Source organism: Microcaecilia unicolor, chromosome 4 (genome assembly GCF_901765095.1).
Source record: "Microcaecilia unicolor chromosome 4, aMicUni1.1, whole genome shotgun sequence".
NCBI classification, from domain to species: Eukaryota; Metazoa; Chordata; class Amphibia; order Gymnophiona; family Siphonopidae; genus Microcaecilia; species Microcaecilia unicolor.
Window position 1 is genome coordinate 61,146,760 of NC_044034.1, and position 24,998 is coordinate 61,171,757.

The 24,998-nt window shown below is 42.6% G+C and overlaps 1 protein-coding gene across 1 annotated transcript in view; it reads right to left on the bottom strand.

Annotated features, from left to right (window-relative positions):
* The window catches only part of LOC115468509 (rho GTPase-activating protein 20-like), a 285,485-nt gene extending 278,123 nt beyond the window's left edge, over positions 1–7,362 (bottom strand). The window contains exon 1 of the mRNA XM_030200279.1: positions 7,234–7,362. Within this exon, the coding sequence (XP_030056139.1) occupies positions 7,234–7,332 (99 nt within the window). The 5' untranslated portion in view covers positions 7,333–7,362. The remainder of the gene's footprint in view (positions 1–7,233) is intronic.
* Positions 7,363–24,998: the final 17,636 nt, after the last annotated feature.

Sequence of the window (24,998 nt, forward strand, 5' to 3'; positions counted from 1 at the left end):
TACTGGGGGTATACTGGATCCTTCATGCTAAACGGTGAAAGAAGTGTGAGGTACCACCGTAAAAAACTCCTCAGTCAAAGGATCGTAATTGCTTGGACAGTTTTCAGTCTTTCTTTATTTCACACATCTCTTACTCTGGGTGATGCAGTAATGGGTAATTAAGGGAAAGTATTCCAGTACAGGGCAGAGAAGTGAGAGCAGAGCCAGGGCTGGGCTAGAATTGGCAATCGCTGAGACTGGCAAGACTTGGACTGGGAGAAGAAGAAGTGGCCAGGAACAGCTACCAGGCTGCAAAATTAAAGGAACCTTTCAGAAGGAAAGAACAAAAATAAGCAAAGAAAAATAAGCCATAAAGGGGGAGATTCTATACATGGTTACTCAAAAATAAAATTAGCACTGAAATCAGTGCCAACTAGGCATATTCTGCAATAAGGCGCCCAGATTTAGGCGCTTATTATAGAATAAGCTTAGCTGATATTTCAAAGCTAAAACTATGTGCATCCATTTACACATAAGTACATAAGTAATGCCATACTGGGAAAAGACCAAGGGTCCATCGAGCCCAGCATCCTGTCCATGACAGCGGCCAATCCAGGCCAAGGGCACCTGGCAAGCTTCCCAAACATACAAACATTCTATACATGTTATTCCCGGAATTGTGGATTTTTCCCAAGTCCATTTAGTAGCGGTTTATGGACTTGTCCTTTAGGAAACCGTCCAACCCCTTTTTAAACTCTGCTAAGCTAACCGCCTTCACCACTTTCTCCGGCAACGAATTCCAGAGTTTAATTATATGTTGGGTAAAGAAAACGTTTCTCCTATTTGTTTTAAATTTACTACACTGTAGTTTCAACGCATGCCCCCTAGTCCTAGTATTATTGGAAAGCGTGAACAGACGCTTCACATCCACCTGTTCCACTCCACTCATTATTTTATATACCTCTATCATGTCTCCCCTCAGCCGTCTCTTCTCCAAGCTGAATAGCCCTAACCTCCTTAATCTTTCTTCATAGGGAAGTCGTCCCATCCCCGCTATCATTTTAGTCGCCCTTCGCTGCACCTTTTCCAATTCTACTATATCTTTCTTGAGATGCGGCGACCAGAATTGAACACAATTCTCAAGGTGCGGTCGCACCATGGAGCGATACAACGGCATTATAACATCCTCACACCTGTTTTCCATACCTTTCCTAATAATACCCAACATTCTATTCGCTTTCCTAGCCGCAGCAGCACATTGAGCAGAAGGTTTCAGTGTATTATCGACGACGACACCCAGATCCCTTTCTTGGTCCGTAACTCCTAACGTGGAACCTTGCATGACGTAGCTATAATTCGGGTTCTTTTTTCCCCACATGCATCACCTTGCACTTGCTCACATTAAACGTCATCTGCCACTTAGCTGCCCAGTCTCCCACAAAAACGTGGTGTAAATCCCGGCAAGTAGATTTACATGGACTGGGCCATATTCTATAACTACGAGCGTAAATTTTAAAACACCCATGAAATGCCTATTTCCCTGCCCAAAACCATGCCCATGGGATGGGAGAGGAGAATCACTGGACATGGATGGGAGGGGAGAATCACGAAACACAGATGGGAGGGCAGGGCAGAGGAGAATCGCTGGACATGGATTGGAGGGGAGAATCGCTGGACATGGATGGGATGAGAGGGTAGGTAGGTCAGGACAGTGACTCTCCCCTCCTCTCTCTCCTTCCATCCATGTCCAGCGATTCTCCCCTCTCTCCTGCCCTCTTCTCCTTCCTGCCGCCCTGCCTTTAAGCCGTTCACGTTACCTCAGGTCGCAGCAGCAGCAGGCTCAGCTCGCCTCCAGCCTTCCCTCTCAGTGTCCCGCCCTCCTCTGACGTCATTTCATCTTTCTGCGAGGGCGGGACACTAAGAGGGAAGGGAACGCTGGAGGGGAGCTGACATCAGCTCATTTGCATGCTGTTACGCACCCAGCCAGCCATCCAGGGATGCAGAGTGACCAATTATTATATAGAGATATGTATAATAAAACAATTGTACAGCCACTTATAATGCCACTAATGCCACAGGGCAGCACAGAAATAGTAATGAACATCTTTCCAAGAGTTCTTCAGTAATATCTGAATATAATATACTGCAGGTCCTAAGCCAAACTTTTGGTTGGAGGGGAGGGGGTTAGTTTCTCTAATGCTCAAGGCTGAAATAATACATAACAATTGCTGAAAATGACATGCGCTCACTGACAGAACAATCGTAACAATAATAGTACCTTAACAATACAGTAGACAAGACAGAAAGATAATTCCCTCTTCAGAAAGAGTCATAGAACTAAACCACCAGAAAATTTGTGGCCTGCTCTTTGCTTTAAAAAGCCAGCAAGCTGTTCCCCCTACTACCAGCTTTTATTTCAATGTAATCCAAACAATCTGAAGAAATTCAAAGTGCTCTCTATATTTAACACTGTCCTCTAGATAATTATACCCAGAAAATCCAGTTAGAATTAGCAGGCTGTTCACCAGGGTAGGAAAACAAAATTCTGTGGCACAAAATTAAAGGCAAACAAGCAGTGTCTTTCCCACCAGGTGAGAGGTACACACTTTATCAGAACTACAAAGCACAAAAGATAAATGGCTTTTTGGACTTCAAGGCCAGATATTGTAAGCAGACCTAAGTAATTATCCCATTGAGTTGGGTCTGCAGGACCTGACAATGGAGAGCACAGCAGGAGGGAAGGCCCTATGGACTTGCAGCTCACTGCTAAGATTTCTGCAAGAGTAACTAGGTTCCATTCAAGTCACAGCTCTGCAGTAAATGAAGTTACTACAGCCACATCCCTGGGATGAAAATATGAGAATCCAATCAGTGGAGCACCTGAGCTCAATTTACCCTCTCAACTGATTTATACTATCCTCTCTAAAGATTCCCCATGGCAACATGACAGTTCCTATGTTCAGGGTGCAGTGCATAAGGAGGTCACTTTACTTGTTTATTTATTAGGATTTATTTCCCGCCTTTTTGAAGGAATTCACTCAAGGAGTTTGATGCGGCCTTTAACATGTTAAGATAGAAAGTTATGGGAAGGGAAATGGGACTTGATATACAGCCTTTCTGAGGTTTTTGCAGCTACATTCAAAGCGGTTTACATATATTCAGGTATTTATTTTGTACCAGGGGCAATGGAGCGTTAAGTGACTTGCCCAGAGTCACAAGAAGCTGCAGTGGGAATCGAACTCTGTTCCCCAGGATCAAAGTCCACTGCACTAACCACTAGGCTACTCCTCCACTCCTTAACTGTTAGCATGTGGGAAAGGGACTGCACCTTGCAGTGAGCGCGGGGGTCATTACCATGCAGAACACTCAAGGCCATTTTACTAAAGGAGGTTAAACCCTAATGTGCACTCAATGCATCGTAAATTGTGTTAAAGCATTTTGCAGTAAGTTCCCCTTTTCCATGCACGGTTTTTGGAGGGGGTGTGTCATGGGTTGAGGAAGTGTAATCCAGCTAGTGCGTTCACATTAGCATGTGCTAACTAAACAACACGGAGTTAATGCAGGAGCACTGAAGCACCTCCTAAATATGAGGCGGTAAGTTGCTCCCATGGTATTTGCTATTAATTATTGTTAATAATATTATTATTGTTAATTGTTAATAATTATTCATTATTTATTAATTATTTGCAGTCTGCTGTGTGCTAGTATTAACATTAGCGCACGACCTGCAAATGAAAACAAAAAATAATACTTATTTTACTGCCACATTAAATACAGGCGTACCCCCAAATTCTACATATGGCGCCTTAAGTTGTGTGTACTAATTTAGCCAAATTGCACACACAATTTAATTGATTAACAAGCCAATCAGCACCGATAATTGGTACTTGCCAATCAATTAGTGGCACTAATTGGTTTTAATTAGAATTTAAACGCACAAATTTCTAGACGTATTATACAATGCGGTGAGTGTAAATTCTAATACGTGCAGTTGAAAAGGGGGCATGGCCATAGGCGTGGAATAGGCAGGTTGTGGGAGTTTCACTACTACTACTACTACTACTACTATTTAGCATTTCTATAGTGCTACAAGGCGTACGCCGCGCTGCACAAACATAGAAGACAGTCCCTGCTCAAAGAGCTTACAATCTAATAGACAAAAAATAAAGTAAGCAAATCAAATCAATTAATGTGTACAGGAAGGAGGAGAGGAGGGTAGGTGGAGGCGAGTGGTTACAAGTGGTTACGAGTCAAAAGCAATGTCAAAGAGGTGGGCTTTCAGTCTAGATTTAAAGGTGGCCAAGGATGGGGCAAGTTTCAAAAAACTATGCACACTATTGTGGTGTACAACCGATCAGTGCCTAGCTTAGATGAAGGTACTTAGGCCTGGTTTTAGGTGGTCTAAATGGGTGTGCCTAAATTTTAATTGCAAGAACAACGCATAGGCATATTCTATAAGCTACACCTAATTTTAGGTGCAGTTTATAGACTCACGCTAACCACATGGTTTTTCAGCGCCAATTCTAGAATTTGGCTCTTAGCGCACAGCGCTGCGTTAAAATGCATTAAGCCTATTTTGTTTTATGCATTTTCGTACAAGAGCCCTTCAGTTACACCAACAGAGATGCAGTTAACTGCATTCCACATCAGCAGCTGTGCAGTGTAGTTAACAGCAGTGACCATTTTCCTACACTAGCTGCACAGTGCTGGGAAGACCTCCAACAGTTACCAGATTTTTAATAATATCCCCAAAGTATTCAACAGCTAAACATGCCTGCAACCCGCTGCACTAACCATTAGGCCACTCCTCCACTCCCACCTACTATGAAGAAAGTCACCAGATACGCTATAAAACACACATGCAAACAGCAACGCCATCTCTGCTCTGCCAAACTACACCTTCCAGAAAATGTCCACACAATCTGTTTGGTGTGTGTATTTATATTCACACATACAACTATAAAATTAATCAAAAAGTCCTTTTCCACATGTAAAACAAGCATTACATAAGGAAACCTGGTTCATATTACCCCCTTAAAGGACACATGTACCTATATTCAGCACCTATTCTATAAAGGAATAGGCGCTTACTTTCCTTTATAGAATACTAGCAGAGGCACCCAGCGTTGCACAGGAAATGTGATCTTGCATCCAATCAGATTCTGAAACACATAGACCGCTGAGCACCCTGAAAACTCCTAGGTAAAATGTGCTGCTCAGTAGTTCTGTGATACTATCTAAGGTCGCAATCTTATTGGTCAGATAGGTGGGCTGCTGCAGGCAGGGGACCAATGTTTTTCAACTAAGAGCTGTCACTGAACTCCTCATGGATGAGAGGATGGTCCCTGCAAAGTTTTGTTGCATTTGCTCATACCCTCTCCAAATGCATCCAAAACAAATAAACGTACAAACAAGCTTTCTTCTTTATATATAAAGATTAGCTTAACTGGGTATATATATATACATATGCGGTCAGGCAGGAGCACTTACCAAGTGCTTGTGCCTAAATGCTGAAGCATATAGGGCTAGATTCTCTATATCACGCCTGAAAAATCAGCGTCAAAATGAAATACACCTAGGCCTATTCTATAAAGTATGCCTAAATTTAGGCGTATTTTATAAAATAAGTCTAAATTTACACGCAGTTTATAGAATACGCCGAGCACCCATGCACACAACTAAATTTAGTTGCAGGTAGTTAAGTCAAGTAAAACTTGGTGTAAATACCGACACCTAAATTACACGCGGACTGGGTGTATTCTATAAAAATGTGCATAGATTTTAGAAACGCCCATTACCTGCCTATTCCATGGCCATGGCTACGTCCCCTTTTCAACTATGCAACTTAGAATTTACATGCGTCACGTTATAGAATACGCTTAGACAGTTCTGTGCATAAATTCTAATTAATGCTAATTGGTGTAAATAATTGCTTAAGTGACAATTATCGGCACTGAATGGTTTGTTAACTAATTAAGCTGTATGCACAAATCCAGAAAAAGACTTAGGTCATGCTATATTGAATCTGGGGGATAACATAGTATTCTGGCATATGTGCACTCATGCCATTTCATTTACATACACAATCTGAATGTAAATGTTAGCGCTTACTTTACAGACTCACTTCCAATGTACTGAAACAGTGATATTTGAATTCATTGAATTTATTGGCTTTGAGAAGATCCTCAGGGCTTTATTATTATTAATTTTTGTCCTTCATTTGAAGCTGGACTGGACTTTCATTTGACTGTTAAGAGGAAATTTGATTAAGAAAGGGAAGCACTGGCTAGGTTTGGGGAACCATCCCTTTTATTAAGGTTTATTATTTCATATGTTTTGCATATGCCCCACGTTTACACTTGAACTTGCTCTAGGACACTGTTTATTTCCAGACTGTAGTATAAAACACTTATTTACATAATTATTCTATTTTAGAGATATACTTTGCATTACTAGAACACGGTTAGCTGCTTAAAACAAGCCTGGAGAGTGAATAATAATGGTACACATTGATATGGCAGAGATCTGGGTTCAATTCACAGACTCAGCTGCTTCAAAGCATTGGGAGTGGGGGAATCCTGGTACTACCCACGGCTAAAATTCAGGGGACCTGTGTACTGGGTCCTAAAAGAGCAAAAATCGGCAACACCCAACTCAGAACCGCACGGCCACAACTGATCTTCTGGACAGAATCGAAATGAGGGCGAACCTCTTGTGAATGAAGGTATCACGCTGGCTAGAGCGAACTGGAATTATACTAGAAACCCAAAGGAGCAGGAGAAGGATGCGGGGCAAACCACTCTAATCCACCAAAACAAGCAAGGCTAGGGATGTCATTCCAAGTGACGTGACCCAAAACCAGCATGGTGTAAAACATGAATAATTCGTTCGAATCCACAGCAAAGGAATCTACAGTAACAGTACGATAACACTAATCATCTCACACACACGCAAGAAAATGGACAGATTTCAGCCTGTACTGCTCTTTTCTGCCACTAATAATATCTACAAAATATAATATAACCAGCATATAATGGTTGTTCATAACAACGCAAAAGAACCTTAAATATTATCCTTTACAATAATTACAAGTAAGCCGCGTTTGCTCTACTAAAACCTAAGAGCACATCTTGAATTCAATGTAAATAAAAAATATTTGATTTGAATCGGTTGATTAATTCTGGATAACTAACATTTTTTTTGGGGGGGGGGCACCATCCACGTGAGAGATGGCCAGGGGCTGCGCGGATTTACCTTCTTGCTCTCCACGAGGCCTGGCACGTTGCACTCCCCTGTCAATGAGGAAGAACGAGCCTGCCCGACGGGATCCTGCTGAGGCGACATCGCTTCCATCGGTCCCGATAGCCCAGCACCAAACTACACATCTGACTCACGCAGGCAGCGCTGCGGAGACTGTCCGGGGGCAGCAGCTCGCAGATCCGTCCTCAGAGCACAGAGCGCGTGAAAGACCACCAATCGCAGCGCAGGCGCTTGCCAGCCCCGCCCACCGCCCGCTCCTGCTCGCCGCTGGGTCCTAAAACCCTGCCGTCACGCCACCACCCCCCGAGTACTGTCCGGTGACCGGATCCCCACCGGTCGGAGAATCGGACGGGACAGAAGCTCGAAAGGCGTTCCGCTTCCCTCTTCCCTCAGAAAGGGAAATACCGGTAACTTCTACCTGGGCAACAACAACAGTACGCTTCCTGTGGATGGATCATGGCCCAAAATCTCCAGCGAAAAGGAAGGTGACATGCTCACCTAAAGGAAGAGAGAGCTCATATTGAAGGGATGCAAACTTACAGCTTTAACTAACCGGGGGGATGGGGAGGGGGGGATACGGACAAAATCCCGCCGATGGTTTCTTGTAAAATAGGCTAATGCTGCTGTTTTCGCTGACAATGACCCTGTTTTATTCCGTTTATCTCTGAAATAAATGATTTACCGGCTGTAGTTCAAAATGGTTTTTAAAGGGCGTATTGACCTGTCAGAACCAAACAAAAGCATCCGCTTTTTCCTGCCTTATTTCAGCGAAATAAATAAGTGGCTGATGGGTCGGAAAGCTCGTTGTACCCGGCCATGCTTTCAGCAAACCATGACATTTGTCATTCCTTTTGTTATCAGTAACTAGAGCAGCACGAGCCAGAATATCAGGAGTGGACACAGATCCCAACCTACAATTTTCAGCGCAGTGGTCACTTTCTCAACAGTCGCTGCTGAAGGACTTGACTTAACACGGTTTCTCTTTTTCTTTAAGAGATTCTCACGATCTAACATTGTAAACTCTCTCTAACCTTGTAAGCCACATTGAACCAAATTGGGGGGTATAAATGCTGTTCTAAATACATAAAAATCAACACACGTTCCTCTTCATTAAGTACAGTACACACATACATGCACAGTATGCACTTTTGGAAGCTGCCTGTCTTAAAAACCAGTCCTTTTCCATATATGCTTAATGTGCCACTGCTGCTGCTGCATGCATTCATTTAACGTTTCACTCCCAGTGTTTCTGCAGGCTTGAAATTCTTGCAGTGAGATCATAGTGCTATCACTGCTGGATCTTTCTTTCGCCATGTAACAAGGGATGCTACATTCTTCTCGCCCTTACAATGCTACATGCAAAAAATATATATCCAAAAGAAAAAAAAAAACCACAATCGGTTTTCAAAATCACAGCATCCTAGTTTGATAAAATCTCAACAGTAGACTTCCACTAAGTGGCTCAAGATGTAAAATTACATAGCAATTAAGCTGATAAAATCATAGAAGTCCGTAGACCAAAACCTTGGAATTTTTGGTTTTGATTGAATCATGTCTTTGCAATCTTGGACACTAACTGGGGGAAATTAGGTGGATTAAAGAAGAGAGTTTGGATTGCCGTCTTGATTTGACTGACAGGGTTGATCCAGTCCTGAGCTTACCCCAAAGCATGTAGGGACTTGCAGTCTTGCTGTTCTTAGGGAATCCAATGGGGAGATCAGAAGCACAAGTCCCTGCATGCAATAGGGTAAGCACAGGACTGAAGCAACCCTGTCAGATGAATTTGGATCTATTATTATTATTATTATTTGTTGCATTTGTTGTATCCCACCTTATCCCACCTCTTTGCAGGCTCAAAGTGGCTTACAATACATCATGAGTAGTGGAGGAATGTTAGTAAATAAACATTTAGTATTACAGAGTATTGGTCAGCATGATGATAATTAAACAAAGTTATAGTATACAAGCAGATATTTGAGAAACAGTTCTAAAACATAGATAGGCGAGTTGTGTATATTCACATTGGTTGATCTTTGTGGTATGCTTTATTAAAGAGATGGGTCTTCAGTGATATGCGGAAGTTCGTTCTTTCGTAGATCGATTTTAAGCTGCACGGCAGTGCGTTCCATAACTGTGTGCTCAGGTAGCTAAAGTTTGACACATGCATTAGTTTGTATTTCATTCCTTTGCAACTGGGGAAGTGTAGATCAAGAAATGTGCGGGATGATCTTGTGGCATTCCTAGGTGGTAGGTCTATCAGGTCAAACTTATGCCATGTCTGTGGCTGCCTAAATGAGGCAGTTGGGTGCATAAGCAACTATTCTATAAAGTGCCTGCAAGAATAATCAGAATGCCCCCCGTCACACTCGTGTTCCTCCCATATTAACTCCCCCTTTGAATTTGCGCACAAGAGTAGTTAGGCACACTTTACAGAGTAGAAGTGTAAGTCTGTTACGTGCGCAATGTCAAATTGGTGCCAATTAGTGCTTGATAATGCCAAATATTGGTATTTAATGCCAATTCGTGAATTATGTTATGCACATAACAAGTCTTATTCTATAACTGTGCACCCAATTGTGTGCCTAACTTTGGGCTCCATTTATAGAATTTGGAGGATAGGGTAAACAGCATTTTACAGTGTGCTATCACTGCATGTATAAATACGTGCAGTGACAAGGTAGCATGTACTTGTGTAAGGTATCCGGCGAGTTCCCATCCGGACACTTCCAACAGGACAGTTCCCACCCACCAACCCCCCCCCCCCCCCCCCCCCCCCCCCCCCGGACAGGTTCCACCTGGGGCTATTTCCACTGGGACAATTCCCACCTAAGGGGGACAATTCCTACCCGGTCATTTCCCACCCACGATATTCTTTTTTTTTAACCTTATCTTCCCTTCTTTTCATTCTGCTATTGGCAACTTTTTTTCCCCGTGAGCCATGACGGTGCATCACGTCACGTTGTGTGAGTGTGAGGTGCTCCTTTATTTGAATGGTTACAGGAAGAATCGTCCATCTGGAAGGTGCTGTGTTGCGTTGAGAAAGCAGGAAGGTCCCAGGCTTGTGGCGCTGCAAGGATCATTTGTGCAGCACCAGCATAAGGATATACACAGTGGATGTGTAATAACGGTGTGTCATTTTCAGGGGCTGATTATTATAGGGACACCTAGCACGTGCTGTGGGTAACATTCAGAGTTTCTGTCTATTTATTTATTTATTTACTTATTTAGGAGTATTTAAAATTTTTTTTTTTTAGTTTAGTTGTAGGCAGGGTGCAGTTAGTGTGGGGGGTATTGCCCCCCCCCCCCCCCCCCACAAATGAACTGCTTGTCTGGAAGGGGAAAGGGATGTGTAAAAGGTGATTTTTTGGAGGGCTTTGCCTCCCTAAAGCTCTAGAAGAGGAAGGGGAAGGAGATTAATTGTCCTCGAGTGTTTTGTATTTTTTCAAATTATGGGTGGGAATTGTCTTCCCTAGTGTGGTGGGAATTGGCTCAGTGGAAATTGTTCTGTGGGAATTGTCCAGGTGGGAATTGGTGGGTGGAAACAGTCCAGTGGGAACTGTCCAGGAGGGAACTGACCTAGAACCTTATATAAGGGCTGCATGTAGATATTCTGGGAGGTGTAGCTGGGGCAGTGCAGGGGTGAAATTACAATGCTTATAACATATATTTGGCAGCAGACAAAGATTTATAGGAGGTGTGTTCTAGGCATGTTGTAGGTGGGTCTTCTAGTTCTACATCTGATTCATGTCAGAACCATAATATATGTACACCTTGGAATTTTTATACCTGTTGCAAGCACACATAATCCCCTAACCGTTGGTGTAAAACGATGCTTGGAGCAACAACAGCTCACCTAACTCAGAATTCATGGATTGTTTGACAAAGGTCTTTTTAAAGACCATGTTTCTTCATCTTTTTACACCAACGGTTATTGAGCGTTTGATGGTTTTATGTAATTTATATAGACTCCTGAAGCAGGCTTACTGCCAAAACATGGTACTGTTTTACCATCAATTGAAGTCTCCTCATCCATTTCTGGTTAGCCTGGTCTATTTCCAACTTCTTTTGTTTTTCTAAGTATTTCATAACATGTGAAAATATATACTGAAACATTCACAATGACAACTAATATAAAGTGAAAAAAAGAAAATATTCTTGCATGTCTTTGGACAAGCATGGTCATGACTTACTACCTTTCTGCAGTACAACCAAAGTGTTTTGCATATAATGGACTAAATTCTATGAGTGGCATCTAAAAAATCGGCCTTGAAAAAAGCACTAATGGCCTCATTCTATATATGGCACATAAAATTAACACACGATAGGCAATCATTCCTATTCGTATTCTAAATACTGCGCATAAATCTAAACATTTCCACACCCCTAAGCATGCCCCTTTTGCCTGCACATGTTAGAATTTAGGTGCAGTATATTTCAGAATACGCTTAGCAATGTAAGTGCGTAAATTCTAATTTTTGCCAATTAGTGCTCGTTATTGCTTGTTAAGAGCTGTTAATAATGCTTAACAGCTTGTTAAAACAGATCATCTACGTGCGTAGTTAAAGAATACGCCTAAATTTACGTGCAGAATCTTGCGTAACTCTAGATGTGCTATACTGAATCCGGGGGTAAGCACAATTCTATAAACAGCACTCAAAGTTAGGTGCCATTTCCAGAATACTATTTAGTGCTGGGAACCGTTATTACTTTTAGACATAGCCATTTACATCAGCAAAACCCTAGGGTAAATGCCCAAGACTAAGGGCCCTGTTTACTAAGGCACGTTAGTGTTTTTAACGCGCCTACAATTAGCGTGCCTGCTAACCAAATAGGCGCCTATAGGGATATTGTAGGTGCCTACACGGTTAACATGCATAGATGTTAATGTGCGTTAAAGATACTAACGTGCCAATAACGCGGCTTAGTAAACAGGGTCATAAATCAGGTGTGAATCTGCCAAATTCTATAACAACGCACATAAATTAAAGGAATGCTTCTGATCTGCCCCTAACCCTCCCATACCCACGCCCCATTTTTGGACCCATGTGTAAAATTTATGCGCAGATCCCACGCCTAAATTTAGGCACATAAATTGTAATCAAAGCCAGGCAATTAGCACCAATAATTGCTTGTTAAAATTCCAATTATCATGCTAATTGGCTCATTATTCAATTAAACTGCACACGTATATTGTGCACACATCCAAATTTGCACACACAATTTAAAGCATCATTTATAAAATTCGGAGGTATATACAGTACTTTCTCTGTCTCTGGTGGGCTTGCAGTCTAAGGGGCCCTTTTACAACTGCAGCATTGGCATGCGCCAATCTGGCAGTACTGCTGGCCTACTGAGGGAGTCTGCAGTAGTGCCGCCCTCACTGTGAGCCATAAATATTTTTTATTTTTACAATCAGGGGGCTTACCTGGCTTGACAGCCCTTACCGCCTCCTAAATAGGCGGTAAGGGCTCCCCCAGGAAATGACCGTTTGGCAAGTTTGTACTTACCACAAAGTCATTTCCTTTTTTAAAAAAAACGCTACAGTAAAAGAGGCATGCAGCATATTCTCATGCCAATGCCACCGCAGGGCTCCTTTTTACCGCAGCTTGGTAAAGGGGCCCCCTAAGTTCATAAAATCAGATGATCTGCAGTGTCAAAAACAGACATGTCCTAAATCTGCCAAAAATGTATAAAAATAGAAATATGGAAAATATTATTGTATATATATCATGTAACTTGCCCATTTGGGAGTGATGTTCTGCTAGCAGCCCTGAAAAACAAAGCACATGAGGTGCTAAGATGGATATTGCTACAGAAGGAATACAAGCTCCCGAAATTTTAAAAAATGGGTGCATGAGCATAAAAAAAGGGAGACAGTATACTCGAGGAAATATCTTATGAACTCATCATGTAGTCTTTAAAGTGAGTCAAAAGCATGCATTCACATCCTTCAGCAGACAGCTAGCAGTAATAATGTGCATATGCTCTGTGTGCTCCACATAAGGTGATATTCCCATGTCTCGAAAAAAGTTTTAGTATAAACCGTTGTTCAAAATTCTCATAACATCTCTCAGTTTTAAAAAAATCTCATGCTCCAACCAACTAAATCTTTAAAAGATATAAAAGTGTTTGAGAGAAGTAATCAGACAGCATGTGGAAATATGGTTGCTACAGCAACCGTGCAGCTCTCCAGACCCACTCAACACTAGAGGACATATAACAATAACAATAATAATTTTTTATTAGATCAGATTTGGGAGAAAGAATCTGTGAGGAAAAGGTTATTGATAAAGAGGAATGTGAGAGGCAGATTGGAATGCAGAAGAAGAGGTCAAGGCAGGAGAAGGTTTTGGCATTAGAACTCCCCACTATTAATTTGATAGACGTTCAATTGTCAACAACAGAAACAAATTTGTTTAAAAGGGTTTATCCTTTGTACCTACAGAACAGTGGAAACTTGGGTAGGCGTGTTCAGTTTTAGTAGAAAGTTACAAATGCATTTTCCAGGACTTCTGATCTGTCATTGATTAGAAACCATTCAAAATGGTTTTCACCAAGGCACATAAACTCGTTGGTAATCTCCTCTAATCAGTGTGTACCTATGGGTATAGAATTTTCGGAGAATAGAAAGTCATGGGTTTATTTTAATTTGACAAGAGATGAAAACAAAGCCATGGAAAGTTTGATAAAGAAAGATGACATGGTAATCAAAGCAATGATAAGGAAGGAGGCACTGTGTTTTGGGGAAAAAAATGTGTATTCAGGAAATCAACAGACAATTGAGTAATAGAGATATTTATTTACTGTTAAGTAAAGATCCCACAGCAACATTAAAAGCAAAAGTAGACAATGTTGTGAATTTTGAATTAATGCTGGTTTTATAATTACACAAGAAATAGATTTTTCAATTACTGAACACTTGATAATTTCAACAATATACATTCTCCCTAAAATTAATAAGTCTCTTACCGACCTTCCAGGTCAGACCTATAATGTCAGAGTTGCCTCAGTTTTAGAAACTCGATATTTTTCTCGGATCTCTCATGCTAGAAATACTCTCTTACGTCAGAGATTCCAGTCATATGATTAATTTACTTGATAATTTTGAGGGAACGGAGATTAACATTTTAGGGACTTCTGACATTGCGAGGGAAAGTTATCAAACTGCGCTAGGACTTTAAGCTCCATTATTTGCCGAGGCCACCTGTTACCGCTGCTTGAAAAGTGGCCTTTTTTTAAGGGCCGGTAAATGGCCACACAGTAATATAAAAATTGCCACACAGACGTTTACTGCCAGATCCATTTCCACCTCCTATTTAGGAAGCGGTAAAGGCTTCAGCAGTAGCCCAGTGGTAATCGGCAGCATGTGGCACTGCCCAATTACTTGAAACCGCACGTACTTGGCACTACTAACTCTCTCTTTAAGAGCCCTTCAACTGTAACTACTCCCCTAACAAGGCTCATATATGATTTTAACCTCCACCTTAACCATATATCATATAGAGATCATTCATATGTTTTTTTATGTTTTTTATCGCCTCAGCAGTGCACATGACCAACTTCACTCTTTTATTGGACATTCAACAGCACCCAAATCCTCACTGGCGATAATATTTTATTAAACTGTTTCTTCATTTACTTATTTAACTGTTCATTTTACTTTTTAATTTTTAATCTCTAAGTTACTTATAAGCAATACTTAACTTGCACTGAACGGTCAGACCAGGGGTTCAACAATGCCCGACATGCATGTTTCGCCCTAAAAGGCTGTGTCAAGGGCTCCCGTATACAGTTCAAGCTCCTCTTATTAACCTATAAGTGCATTCACTCTGCTGCCCCTCTCTACCTCTCCACCCTCATCTCTCCCTACACCCCTTCCCAGGATCTCCGTTCACTAGGCAAATCTCTCCTAATTGTACCCTTCTCCCCCATCGCTATCTCCAGACTCCATTCCTTTTATCTTGCCGCACCTTATGCCTGGAATAGACTCCCTGAGCCATTACCTCAAGCTCCATCCCTGGCCGCCTTCAAATCCGGGCTAAAGGCCTACCTGTTTGATGCTACTTTTAATTCCTGCTTGTAACCTTTATCTTGTCTTCCTCTCTTCAATAGTCCCTTCCCCATATGTCCTATCTGTCTGTCCCACCCTTATCCAGTGGCGTACCAGGGGGGGGCGGTGGGGGCGGTCCGCCCCGGGTGCACGCCACTGGGGGGGTGCCGCGCGCCGGTCAGCTTCGTTTGTTTCCATGCTCCCTCTGCCCCGGAACAGGAAGGGCAGAGGGAGCATGGAAATGAACGAAGATGACCGGTGCACGGCACCCCCCCAGCGGTGTGCACCGGGGGGGTTGTTTCGCCTGGGTAGGGGGTGTCCTTTCACCGGGGGGTCGCGCTGCACCGGGGGGCGGGGCGCATCGGCGATCCGCCCCGGGTGTCAGCCCGCCTAGGAACGCCACTGCCCTTATCCCTTATTTGTCCTGTCTGTCCTATTAGATTGTAAGCTCTCTTGAGCAGGGACTGTCTTTTCTACATGCTAAATTGTGAAGCGCTGCATACGACTGGTAGCGCTATAGAAATGATTTATAGTAGTAGTAATCTTGCAAAGCACTATTCTATAAAATTGTGTGTGTAAATCCTTTAGCATGCAACTGAAAAGGGGGCATGGCCATGGAAGGGTCAGGAGCATTCACTAGAGATGCACGCAGTATTATGGAATTTGGGGAATCCGCGCCTAATTTACTCACTAGGATTTACACCAGCTTTCAGTTGGTGTAAATGTTCATGCCTAAAGTTTGGGTGCAGATCCTGGAGGTACGTGCTAGCCTATAAATGGCACCCAATTCGGAGTTCTGTTTATAGAATAGTGCAGAGATGTGGTAGCCATGTTAGTCCACTTCTAAAGGCAATCAATAGAAACAGAATAAAATAAAACATAGAAAAGAAAATAAGATGATACCTTTTTTTATTGGACTAACTTAATACATTTTTTGATTAGCTTTCGAAGGTAGCCCTCCTTCATCAGATCTTCGAACAGAAAGGCTACAACTCCCAAATAATCTCCCTCAAAACATCCAGGGGAAATCTGCTACAATACAAGGAAAAGAAAGCCACAGACAGAACCCTCGTTATAGTGACACACAACCCAGAGCTGGAAAAACTGAGGAAAATCATAAGAGATCTGCAGCCACTACTCCAGGAGGATGAATTACTGAAAGAGATATTCCCATCCCCACCAGTGCTGGCCTTCCGACAGCCACCCAATTTAAAACACAAGCTAGTGAGAAGCAAACTCTCAACAGAGACCCATAAAGAAGAGAATGGCACACATCCTTGCAATATATTCAGCTGCAAACTATGCCAAAACATTTCACAAGACCCCCCCAGTCATTCACAAAGGAAAAATATTCAACATAAAGGAATCCTTCACATGCTCATCTTCCAATGTAGTATATCTCATCCAGTGTAAAAAAAAATGTGACGAAGGATGCTATATTTGAGAAACAAGCCAGATGCTTAAGAAGAGATTTAATTTACATAGACATCGTATAAAAAATGCCAGTGCTAACCAGGATGTTACATCTGTTGGACAGCACTTTAGAAAACCAGAACACTGTACCAATGGTTTCATGGTGAGAATACTTAAGGGAAACTTTAAAACAATACAGGAACGCAAGATCTTTGAAGTCAACATGACTAAATATTTTGACACCCACCAGACAGGACTTAACAAAGATCTGGGTTTTCTAGCCCATTATAAACCATGAAAGTTCACTGTTTTGTCACCCTCTGATCACCATGCATATCTCCCTGTCCTTCATCCTCTCAGCCCTTTCTGTTTCTCACCTAGCCTACCCTCCCTCATCCTTTCAGACTGTCACTGAAATACTTTGATATTTCACTTATATATGCTGTTACTTATCAAAATGTGCTTATTTCTGATCTGACGAAGAAGGGCTACCGTCGAAAGCGAATCAAAAAATGTATTAAGCTAGTCCAATAAAAAAAGGTATCATCTTATTTTCTTTTCTGTGTTTTATTTTATTCTATTTCTATTGATTGCCTTTAGAATAGTGCAGAATGTGGTTTTTGTTCAGCACCCAAATTTGGGTTCCATTTATAGAGTCTAAGGGTTTTTTTTAATACCTGGGTCAACTGAGGCAATGGCATACTTATTCAAGGTGCATGTGTTGTATATGTACCCCTTGTCAGATGTGCCCCCCTGCCAACCTCCCCTGCCTGTGCCTTAAAATCATCTCTGCTCCAGTCTTCACCCAAGCATTTATTTATACCTTTGGATCGCAAGCAAACTGCTCACCCATCTGCATGTGATGCAAAATACTGCTATTTGGATGGTTTGCGGACTGGGTTGCTTCGACATCGTGCCATCATCAATGCGTGATCTCCACTGGTTGCCAACTCGTCAGGGTATAAGTTTCAAGGTACTTTGCTTAATTTTCAAATCTGTTTTTGGATCAAATTCAGTAGAGTTGAGCGAATTGCATGTTGTGCCATCCCCTTGCAGAACTTTGGGTTTTCTGAGAATGCTGAAATTAGGTTTTCCATCACTGAAGTGCATTCGCTTCAAAACTATTATCGAGAATTCCTTTTCCTTTGCAGGGACGAGACTATGGAATATGTTACCACCAGATCTAATGCGCATATCCTCCTACTTCTTCAGGAAGGCCTTGAAGACTTACCTGTTTGACAAATAGGTATTATGTCAACAGCTTAAGACCACCCGTGTAACTGAGTTCTTCTTCCTATTATCATTCCTCGAGATGTCACTTCACTCTATATGAAGAGCTTCACTGTCCTTATTGTAAACCGCTATGAATCCTTTATGGAAAATGGGTGGTATATAAGATTCAAAATTAATGGAATCAGTAGAACTCAAAATCCAACACACCATACAATTAGTTCTCATGATTATAAGGAGCCCTCTTAATTCATGAAAGTGTGTCTTTCAATTTGAGGTGTGTCCATTAGTACTGAAGTCTTTTTTTCTCCACTATTTTTTCATTGAGGCTCACAAGATCTGCCTTTGAATATCGCTTCAAGTGTTATAGAACTAATTGTATGGTATATAAGACTCCAATCGAATAGATTTGTTTGTGTGCTGTTACTTAAAAAAAAAATTTAAGTTTGAAACATCTTTCTTGAAGCAACGGGGCTGTTTGCTCTTTCCAGTGACGAGGGGTTCCAACTTCTCACTCCCATCCATATTGCAGCAAAGGAGGATTGTCAGTTGGTCCTTCGTTGTTTTACCTCCAGTAGTTTCGGCATGTTTGAATGTAAGCCGCATTGAGCCTGCCATGAGTGGGAAAGCGCGGGGTACAAATGTAACAAAAAAAAAGTGTTCCATCAGGAATCGCTCTCCAGTAGAGACCATTTTCGTCAGCATTGAAAATGTCACGAGGTGTAAACTCGTTCAAAATGGTAGGAAGAACTGAAACAACCCAATTTTCAGCACCAAAGTCATCAGCGTCTTGTGTCTCACCATGCTGTTTCTTGAATTTTATGCTGTTGCTCTCCTTCCATCTTTCCAACCATCCAACTTTCTGCTAACTGGTTAGCTTTCTCCATAAGCAATGGACCACTGACAGGAAACTGTCTGCTCCTGACTCGAGAAAACCACCTTCTACCTCCTCAGCTTTTCCCGCCCTTTTTCGTTTCCATGGTGGATTTGTATTGTTTTGCCATTCTTCCAGAAGCTGGCCTTTCTGCTTCAAGATACGTGAAATTTGACTGGGATTGACACCATATTCTTTAGCAATAGATGCTTGACTTTGTTTGTTTTCTAATTTTTTAAGAACTTCTGTTTGTTCAGCCAGTGTTAAAGTCTTACAGTTCCGCCGCGACGACAACCCCAGTGTACACCCTAACAACATTCTTTCGCTTATTTTGCCTGTGGCAGTTAAAGAGGCAGTAAATTTGAAATCTCGTTGGTTGTCACGCGCCAATCGGCTTCCATATTCCAAGCGCGCTTATGCGGAGTCTTTTTTTTAAATTTGTATATATTTATTGATTTTGTATATTAACAAACATATTGCTTATCAAACAGTCATTCACTGATACAATCCAAAATAATCCCCTCCCCTCCCTCTCCCCACCCCTCCCCCCCCCCCCAAGCAGGTTATACATTTAAGTTTTATGTCATGTGGGTTAAACTCCGATAATGAGTCCATAACTCTGAGGATTCATTATAACGTCCCAATCTCTTGTCCGTAAATTTCTCCATTTCACCGATCAAAGATAGCTTCAAGAGCCAGTCCTCTTCCGAGGGTGCCTCTAGTTGCTTCCAATGCCTTGCTATAACAGTTTTTGCTGCTGCTAAACACATTCGTTTAAACCGGCTCTGCCATTTAGCTCCTCGTCTATTACCCAATCCAAGCAAACACCATTGAGGTTCACACGGGAATGGCTTTCCCGTGTGGGCTGCTATCTTTGTAGCAACATTTCCCCAGAAGACCTGTATTTTGGCACAGGACCACCAAATATGTAGATAGGTCCCCTCTTCGTCTCCACATCTCCAACACCATTGTGAAGTCCCTGGAAACATAACATGCAATCTGTGTGGGGTATAATACCATCGTGACAAGATTTTAAAAGCATTTTCCTTTATCAGCACACAGGTTGAGGCTTTAGTAACCTCAACCAGAATTGCCTTCCACTCGTGTGCTGTAAATTCCCTCTGCAAATCCCGTTCCCACTGAAGCATATAAGGACATTTCTCAAAGGTCCTACCCCTTAAAAATTTATACAATATAGAGATAGTACCTTTCATTTTCCCCAAGGAGCTCCACAAGTTCTCCAGTCCCTCATACTCCTCCGGGTCCGCCTTCAACCACCCTTGTGTTTGTATATAATGTTTGACTTGTAGGTAGAAGAATTGTTTAGTGTCTAAAATCCCATTTTGCTCTTTAAGCTCTGCAAAGGGAACCATTTGTCCATCATCCAGTAGATCTCTAAAACAAATTATCCCCTTTTCTGCCCATCTCCTTGCCACCGGATGACCCATCCCTATCTGAAACCCTGGTTCCCCCCCCAATATGTGCATAAGATGAAGTAAGCCTGGACTGCCACCATTTACTTCTAACCACTGCCCACAATATTAAGAGGTGTTGCACGAATGGGTTGGAAGTCAATGTTGTGTACGTCCTCCGTGGAAAGGAGGCCCAAAGTATTGATTTTAAACAATGGTTCGGCACCATAGATTGATCAAGTTGGGCCACCACTGAAAGCCTGTCTTGGCTCCATGCGGAGATAAACTTTAATTGAGCAGCCCAGTAATACCATTTGAGGTTTGGAACCCCTCGTCCCCCCAAATCCACTGACTTCCATAACAACTTTCTGCTTTGCCTAGGCGCTTTGCCCTCCCAAATAAATCTCAAAAGAGCTCTCTGCAATTTCTCCAACTCCCCCTTAGGCACCAATATTGGTAATGTCTGAAAGAAGAATAGCACTCGAGGTAAAATATTCATTCGGACAACTGCTATGCGCCCCCACCACGACAAACATTTCCCCGTCCATGCCTCCATGTCTGCTCGTACCTGTTGAAAAAGTGGTATATAGTTCAGGTTGAATAATTGTGAAATCTCTATAGGTATCCTGACCCCCAGATATTTCATCTTATCTTGCCGCACACGAAATGGGTATGTTCGCATGAGCTCTTGCATCCAGGCCTGTGTGATGGAAACCCCCAACAGCTCCGATTTGTCATAATTGATCTTAAAGCCTGACATGTGTCCATACTCTGCTAAAGCTACCATCAGGTTCGGAAGGGTCAATGCAGGGCTTCCCACAAAAAATAACACGTCGTCCGCAAATAATGCTAATTTGTGTTCTACAGTCCCGATTACTATCCCTTTTACATCCGCAGATTCTCGAATCTTCTGCGCTAACGGCTCTATATAGAGCGCGAAAAGCAGCGGAGACAATGGGCAGCCCTGGCGAGTTCCACGTTCTATCTGAAATGTCGACGTGTACCCACCATTGATTTTTAATCGAGCTATTGGCCTTTCATATAACCTATGAAGCCATCCCAGTAAACCAGTCCCAACTCCCATATGTTCCATAACTTCCCAAAGATAGGGCCACTCCACCCTATCAAATGCTTTTTCTGCATCTGTACTTAGTAAAGTGACCGGTATATCCTGTCTCTTAGCCTCCCATATAACATGCAGTGTACGACGTACATTATCCGCTACCTGCCGGCCCTTAACAAACCCAGATTGGTCAGTATGTACTAATTTTGGTAGAATTGTACCTAGCCGATCTGCCAATACTTTAGATAATATTTTTGTATCTAAATTGATCAGCGAGATTGGTCTATAGGACCCACATATAGCCGGGTCCCTTCCTGGCTTTAAGAGCAGAGATATTCCCGCCTCGTGCATACTAATGGGCAATGACTGACCCTCAAAACAGGCATTACCCACTCTCATCAACAAAGGTCCCACTTCCCCCGCGAAAAGTTTGTAAAATTTGCCGGAGTAGCCATCCAACCCAGGGGCCTTTCCTCCCTTAAGATTCTTAATGACTCCTGTGATTTCATCAAGACGAAATGGAGCTTCTAGCTTACGGCTCTCATCGCTAGTCAGTTTGGACAGCCCAAGTCCCTCAAAACTCTGTCGCACCTCAGCAGCTTCCAACCTTAATTCTCTTTTATAGAGCTCTTTATAAAAAGTTAGGAATTGAGTTCTAATTTCATCATCCCTGTAATATAGCCGATCCCCTGGGCCTTTAATTTTTGTAATGGTATGATTTCTCTGCCTAGCCTTAAGGCAATTGGCCAGCATTTTCCCTGACTTATTACTATATTCATAAAATTTATGTTGGAGAAGCTTTCTCATAAATTCCACCCGCACTATTTGTAACTTTTCTAGTTCCATCCGGCACCTCCTGAGCTCTTGCAGGTCTTTTGCCAAACCCCCCGCCTGATGTTGTCTTTCCAGATGAACCAGTCTAGATCTCAAACTGAGTTCCGCTGCTTCCCTGGCGTGCTTTCTACGAGCCCCCCACTTTATGAGATGCCCTCGTACCACCACCTTCAGTGCATCCCAGAGAGTCCCATCCGAAACCTCCCCCGTGTCATTGCTTGTGCAGTAAGACTGGATCACTTTACGAATATCTGCACAAATTCTGTGATCCCCCAGTAATGACTCATTTAATCTCCAGAAGAGGAGCCGATCTTCCTCCCTCCACCCCTTCAGTTCAAGTTCTATTGGAGCATGGTCTGAAATACTAATGGAGCCAATCTCAGAATCTAGCACACTATCCCAGAGTGTGCGACTGCACCAAATCATATCTATTCTTGTATATGTAGTTTGTGAATGAGAAAAAAATGTATATGTCTTTTGGCCTGGGTGTCTGAGCCTCCAAACTTCAACTAAATCTAACTGTGAGGTCAATTGTTTTAGTTTTTTACTGTGGGTCACATTTATACTTCCTCCTCCTCTAGAATGGTCCATTGGTGACATATATGTATTAAAATCACCTCCTAGAATCATATGACCTTGTTGGAATTGGGAAAGTTCCTCTGTCATCTTATCAAAAAAGTCCCCCTGCCCCACATTCGGAGCATATACATTCACAATGGTCACAGGTTTGTCATATATAAGTCCCTTTACCGCCAAACATCTGCCTAGGTCATCTTTATAAATATCATCAATTATAAATGGTATACCTTTCCGAACATAGATTACCAGCCCTCCCACTTTTCCTCCTCTTTTATCAAAATGGGCTATACAATCAGCAAAATTTTTGTGTTTGAGCAAATGGGCGTCACCACTCCTAATATGTGTTTCCTGTAGCATTACTATGTCCCAATGAAGCCGTTGCACCTCCCGAAATACAAGACTGCGTTTTGATGGGGAATTCAACCCATTGACATTCCAAGTACCCACTCTTAACCCCTAACCCCCCCCCCCCCCCCCCCCCCCCCCCCCCCCCCCCCCGAAGTAGCTGGTAGAAAACCTGCCAGCTGATGGTTCTGAGGAAGTAACTCCTCGCCAGAGCAGACTATTATTAGGCTGTATATGAAAAACCCAACTGCTATAAACTGTTCCTATCTTTATCCCTCTCTCTTATCATGTCCTAATATTATTGCTAGCCAACATAAAACATATGTATTAACAGCATTTCAGGAGCGACATGAAACTGTCACCTAATATAAACATATTCAACCAACTGGTTATATAATTAACACTGTATGATATGCATCCAGTTCTCACGATCCTGTGCTCAAGTCCCACTCCTCTTTGGAGATCCTCGAGGACCTGATTCCTTTCGGGATCCCACTCTCTGCCATGTAGATGCCATGCGTGACTGATTCATAATTGTAGAGGTTGATCCTGAAGCTTCTGGAGGCAAATCCTTACAACCCAGATCCTTCAATATAGTCCACGCTTCTCCTAGCCGCGACACCCTCCGAGATTGACCTCCAACTGTAAATTGTAATCCAAAGGGAAAAGTCCATCTATATCTAATGTTGGAGTGTTGAAGATATTGAGTAAGATCTTTGAATGTTCTTCTCCTTTGGAGGGTGCCTAATGCCAGATCTTGGAATATCGTAATTTTCTGATTTTCCCAGAGGACCTCACCCTTAGCTCTTGCTTTTCTCCAAATCATGTCCTTGATTGTATAACTTGAAAAACAGACGATTATATCTCGAGGTTGGGAGGACCGCCTGGGTCCCAGGCTTCTATGTACTCTGTCAAACTGGATTGCAGTATCTCCTTGTTCTTGCTGAGTCTCTGCAATCTCTCCCAGAATAAGAGCACATATTTCTCTAATGATTTTAGCACAATCCATATTTTGATCAGTATCTGGTATGCCTTTAAATCTGAGATTGCTTCGCCGTGAGTGATTTTCCAAGTCCTCCAGGTCCAGTTCCATTTAGCCTTATCCTCTTTCAGGGATTGAATTTCTGACTTTAACTCTTGTACTTCGCTTCCCACGTGCTCCAGCTCACCCTCTGCCTGTTCCATTCTATGCCCGAATTCACACATGTCTTTCTGTAAGTCAGTGACTGCCTCCTTAATCGTCTTGCGAACAGCTGACATCTCCGCTTTCAGGGCCTTAAACCATCGAGCAACTTCCTTCTTGGTGATCTCTGTATCGCTGTTATGTTGTTCTATGAGGCCCTCCGTCTCCGATTCGGAGTCTGCCGCCGCCATTTTGGCGCGTGTCATGTGCGATATGCTGCCGGAGTTCGCTGCTCCGTCGCGCTTCTCCGCCGTGAATTTAAACTTGTCTAGTTTTTTTCGGGTCGCCATAAGCTTGTGCTGACCGCTGTGTTCCTTATCTGGAGGCCGGATTTTCAGGGGGTTTTTTGCCGTTTTCACCGTCGCTCTAGCGGAGCTCCGGAATCATGCGTCCATCCCCGACGCTGATGTCACTTCCTCCCCGCTTATGCGGAGTCTTTCCTGCAGAGGAGCGGTCTTGAACCATGCATATAAGCGAATCTTGCACTTATCAGTGGTGTGCTAAACCGAAGTTTGGGAGGGCGCATCATGAGCAGGGATGGATGTGGAAGCGTTATCCAGATGGTGCGTTTGCATCCATATATATATATATATATATATTTAAATGTGTGCTGTTAGCATTAGCGTATAACTGTTAAAAAAAATGTGGGAGTACATTTGTGTCCTGGATTGGCCACTGTTGGAAACAGGATGCTGGGCTTGATGGACCCTTGGTCTGTCCCAATGTGGCATTACTTATGTACAGGCTCCCATGATAAGTCAGTGTTATTCAGTTAG